General features: G+C 44.9%; 2 protein-coding genes across 2 annotated transcripts; both read left to right on the forward strand.

Moving 5' to 3' along the window:
* Positions 1-912: 912 nt before the first annotated feature.
* Positions 913-3,262, forward strand: LOC111331393 (uncharacterized). The gene is made up of 2 exons (XM_088737082.1): positions 913-1,377; positions 1,511-3,262. Exons 1-2 carry the CDS (start codon positions 913-915, stop codon positions 3,260-3,262), a joined length of 2,217 nt encoding a protein of 738 aa, XP_088593208.1.
* Positions 3,263-3,499: 237 nt separating this feature from the next.
* LOC148741725 (uncharacterized) lies at positions 3,500-4,291 on the forward strand. The gene has a single exon (XM_088737155.1). It carries the CDS (start codon positions 3,500-3,502, stop codon positions 4,289-4,291), a length of 792 nt encoding a protein of 263 aa, XP_088593281.1.
* The last annotated feature ends 709 nt before the right edge of the window (positions 4,292-5,000 follow it).

The following is a 5,000-nucleotide window of genomic DNA, read 5'->3' on the forward strand; positions in this document are numbered from 1 at the left end:
AAGCACTACGTCAACTGTATGACCTAATTGAGTCTCAAGTTAGAAGTCTAAAGTCATTAGGTGTATCCTCAAGTTCATATGGAAGCCTCCTGTCCTCTTTTGTTATGAGTAAGTCGATTGATCATCACCCGAGAAGTGAAGGATGAGTGGGATCTCGATCACATGCTGGATGTCTTCAGAAGTGAACGTAAGCTAGAGAACGAGCCAGTGGGAACAATGTTAGCCCAACTGACCAATCGTCAACCAAACCCCTTTACAACAGATGTCACAAGGTAGTGCCATTGTCAACAGACGCAGCGTTATTTGCCACTGGGTCCAAGCCAACCTGCACATACTGCCGAAAGGATCATGCATCTAATGCCTGTAAGAATGTAACAAGCATTGTGGCGAGGAAAGAGATTTTGAAAAGGGCAGGACGATGGTTTGCTTGTCTAAAAAGGAATCACATAAGTAAGGATTGCAGTTCAAGAATGAAGTGCCTCAAATGTGGACGTCAACACCACATCAGTATTTGTACAAGCGACACTAACAATGAAGTCAAGTCTCTACACACTCCAACTGTTGAGGGATCAGCTTCCTCACCTCAGAGCCAAACATCATGCAGCCCTCCGGGAGAATCTAGTGGGAGGCCCACAGTTCTGTATGTCAATGCATCAACACCCATCCTTCTTCAGACTGCCAAGGCAGCAACTTACAGACCTGGTCAACCTAATGAGAAGTTTCTAGCTCGACTAATTTTAGACAGTGGCAGTCAGAGATCCTATGTGACCACCAAAGTAAAAGACAAGCTAAGATTACCAAGTGAGCTAGAGAAAGCAGACTACTTCTGTGAAAACATTTGGATCAACTGAAGAGAACCTTCAAAGTGTGGATGTTGTTAACCTGTGTGTCAGTACTGAGCATGGAGATGAGATGCAACTGTCAGCATTTGTTGTACCACTCATCTGCGATTCGCTACAGAGCCAATCCATTGTACATGCCAGTGTTAGTCATGCACACTTAAGGGAACTCGAACTTGCTGACTACTCCACAGGTGAAGATGAAATAATGGTAGACATATTAGTTGGATCAGACTGGTATTGGAAATTAGTCTCTCGGAAGGTGCTACGGGGGGAGGACGGTCCCACTGCAATTCAGACAAGGATTGGGTGGGTCCTCTCAGGACCAACAAATGGAGCAATGCAAAATGACCAACAGCAGAACAACTTTGTGACAACGCATGTCCTAAAGACGGCAACAAAACCTGTGGACATTACAAATGAGAGCCTTGATGGAAGCCTGCAGAGGTTCTGGGACCTAGAGTCATTGGGTGTCAGATCAAGATCTGTGTATGAAGAATTTGAAGAGAGGATAACCTTTGCGAATGATCGATACGTGGTGCATTTGCCATGAAAGCTGCCACACCCAATTCTTCCTGATAACTACGAACTGAGCATAAAGTGGTTGAGTAACCTACTCAAACGTCTGAACCAAGATCCTGAAGTCTTGATGGAGTAATAAAGTAATAAAGGAGCAGCTGAAAAATGGCATAGTTGAAGTTGTTCAGAGGCCAGCTGATGGTAAAGTTGGTAAGACTCATTACCTTCCGCATCATGCAGTTATAAGACGAGATAAGGCAACAACCAAGTTAAGAGTCGTATATGACGCCTCAGCTAGATTTAATGGTGTAGCCCAGAACGATTATCTGTACACAAGACCACCCCTTGCAGAGAACATTTTTGACATTCTCCTGAGATTTCGAGCTGGCAGAATAGCACTTACTGGTGATGTGGAGAAGGCATTCCTTATTGTTGGCATTGCAGAGGAAGACAGAGATGTGCTAAGAATTTTGTGGGTGGATGACATTGAGAAGAAGAACCCAGAGATCGTGGTGCTAAGGTTCACCAGAGTTGTCTTCGGAGTATGTTCTAGTCCATTTCCACTCAATGCAACCTTGAAACATCACATTGAAAGATACAAGAATGAGGACCCAGAGTTTGTAGACCAATTCCTTTGCTCCATCTATGTGGATGACTTGAGTTCTGGAACCGCGGATAACAATGCAGCATATGAACTGTACCTCAAGTGCAAACTCAGACTAGCTGAAGGAGGATTTAACCTGAGGAAATTTATGTCGAATTCAAGTCAGCTAACCGAGCGAATTCAGGAGAATGAAGGCCGAATCTCAGCTCCTGCCATATCTGCCAACACTGATCACATGAAGTCACCTTCAGACCTTTCCAAGGAAGATTCTGTAATCGAAGAAGACAAGACTTATGCAAAGAGCATGGTGGGAACTACGAAGGAGACATCTGGTGCAGAACAAAAGGTACTTAGTGCGCGATGGAATTTTGTCAGTGACCATTTTGTGCTCGATTTGGGGGAGATAGTAACCCCTGCAAGGAACATTGAACCTACTGAGAGAAATGTTGTAAGTGTCACAGTAAAGTTCTATGATCCAATTGGATTCCTGTCGCTCATCATTACAGAGTTCAAGATATTCTTTCAAGAAGGTTGTAAGGCAAAGATCGGCTGGGACGAACCTCTAGAAGGAGAATTGAAGAACGAGTGGTTGAAGCTGGCCGCTGGATTGCAATATGTGAGCTCATTCACAGTTTTAAGATGTTATTTCCAAGAAGTCACAGAGAAGATTGTTTCTTGTAGTCTTTATGGATTTGGAGATGCATCCAGCAAAGCCTATGCAGCGGTGATATACCTACATGTCACAACAGCCACGGGAAGTTATGTCAAATTCTTAGCCTCGCGATCCAGAGTTGCTCCAGTGAAACAAGAGACAATCCCGAGACTAAAATTTCTTGCCGCCTTAATATTGTCGAGACTGATAAGCCACGTCGGAGAAGCCTTAAAGCCTGAATTGTATATAATTAACCTGTCTTGCTGGACTGATTCAAAGGTAGCACTAGCTTGGATCAAGGGTGAAAGGAGAGAATGGAAACCATTCGTCCAAAACCGGGTGAATGAAATTAGAACATTTGTGCCAGTGAACAGCTGGAGGCATTGCCGTGGAAGGAACAATCCAACTGATATACCCCCAAGGGGGTTGAGCCCGTCAGAACTGTTAGTGTGTGCGTTATGGATTGAAGTGCCCACCTGGCTGAGTGGTAATGCAGAAACAGGAAGCGAGGAGTTTGACACTGGACAACTTCCACAAGAATGCTTAGAAGAGATGAAGGCTAGAGACAAGGAAGAGTGGAAATCTGAGACCTCCTCCTCATTGCTAGTAGTGGCAGAAACCATTAGTATTGCTAACATTGTGACATGAGAAGACTACAGTAATTTACAGCGACTCTTCAGAGTCACCGCCCTTGTCCTTCGATTTGCGGAGATCTTGAAATTGAGGTTGCAGAAGAATGTTGAAACACAGGAGGAACTGACAAGTCAAGATATAGCAGTAGCAGAAAAACTCTGGATCAAGGAAATACAGAAGTCTTTGAGCAAGAACTCCAAGTTTGAAATTTAGAAAAGACGGTTTGGCATATTCACAGATGAACATGGAATCATGAGATGCACGGGTCGTTTGTCACAGGCACAGTTACCCGCATCGGCAAAGTACCCAATTTTGCTGGACAAGAGTCACTACATCACATCCCTCTTTGTTAGAGATAACCACAAGCGAGTGATGCATGGTGTTGTGAAGTCAACCCTTACCGAACTGAGAGCAAGATTTTGGATAGTGCAGGGTAGACAGTTCGTCAGGAAGCTGTTGTATGAGTGTGTTGTATGTCGAAGACTTGAAGGAGGACCATGCGTGGCACCTCCTCCACCACCACTTCCAGAGTTCAGAGTAAAGGAGGAGCCACCATTTACTTATGTCGGAATTGACTTTGTCGGACCCCTCTATGTCAAGAGCCTTAACAGTCCTCAGCAAAAGGTTTGGATCTGCCTTTACACGTGCTGCGTCACTAGAGCCATCCATTTGGATCTTGTACCAGATCTAACAACTAATGCGTTCCTGAGAAGCTTTAGAAGATTTACAGCGAGACGAGGAAGACTTTCATTGGTGGTGACTGACAATGGTAGAACGTTCAAACCTGCAGCCCGAGAAATCACAAGAATCTTTAACGACCCTGGAGTGAAGCAACATTTGGCAAAGGAACATAGGAAGTGGACATTCAACCTTGAGAAGGCTCCCTGGTGGGGCGGAGTATTTGAGAGGCTTGTGAAGTCAGTTAAGAGGTGCCTGAAGAAGACTATCAGTGGAGCTAGACTTACTTATGAGGAACTATCGACTGTGATTATAGAAATTGAAATGATCCTCAACTGCAGACCTTTGTCATATATATCAAGTTAAGATTATGAAGAACCCCTTACGCCCTCACATCTTCTGTGTGGTCATCGAATCATGAGCCTACCGGACGATAGGTCGAGTGAAGCTGAAGACAGCGACACAGATGTCCAACCGCAAGATTTGGACAGAAGAATGCGCCACCTAAGCAATGTCATGAACCACTTTTGAAAGAGATGGAGGAGCGAATATCTACTCGAATTGCGAAATTCACATCGTAATGTTACTCAGCACTCCTGTAACCGAGTCGTATCCATTGGAGATGTGGTTAGTGTTCATGACGAAGACCAGCCGAGAGGAAAATGGCGCATTGGAAAGGTTGAAGCGCTTGTCACGGGATCTGAAGGTCGCGTCGGTGGAGCCGTTGTTCGAGTTAAAACTAAGGCAGGAAGACTCACTAAACTCAGACGTCCAGTACAACGTCTTTACCCCTTAGAAGTCTGTTGCAGAAATGAAGAACCGGAAACAACTATATCTCCCGGGAGAGCAGAGCCTGACCTAGCTGTCAGAAGTATGAGACCTGAACAACACCCTGAACTTAGACTTGACCGCCCGAGAAGGGTAGCCGCGACAGGAGCAGACCGAAGACGGAAGGCATGGATAGAGAATTTGAACTAAGGAACTTAGGGGACTTTGAACTCTTGTTGTTGTTAGCATTTCTTTCAAACGATGTAAGGGAATTTATTGAACAGCAAAGTCTAGGGGGGGGGGTGAG

This window comes from Stylophora pistillata, chromosome 1, assembly GCF_964205215.1.
Source record: "Stylophora pistillata chromosome 1, jaStyPist1.2, whole genome shotgun sequence".
Lineage (NCBI taxonomy): Eukaryota > Metazoa > Cnidaria > Anthozoa > Scleractinia > Pocilloporidae > Stylophora > Stylophora pistillata.

Coding starts and splice junctions, on each gene's coding strand:
- LOC111331393 (XM_088737082.1), top strand. CDS start 913: ATGCAACTGTCAGCATTTGTTGTACCACTCATCTGCGATTCGCTACAG. Junction 1,378..1,510: donor TTGCGAATGATCGATACGTG/GTGCATTTGCCA, acceptor AAAGTAATAAAG/GAGCAGCTGAAAAATGGCAT.
- LOC148741725 (XM_088737155.1), top strand. CDS start 3,500: ATGAGATGCACGGGTCGTTTGTCACAGGCACAGTTACCCGCATCGGCA.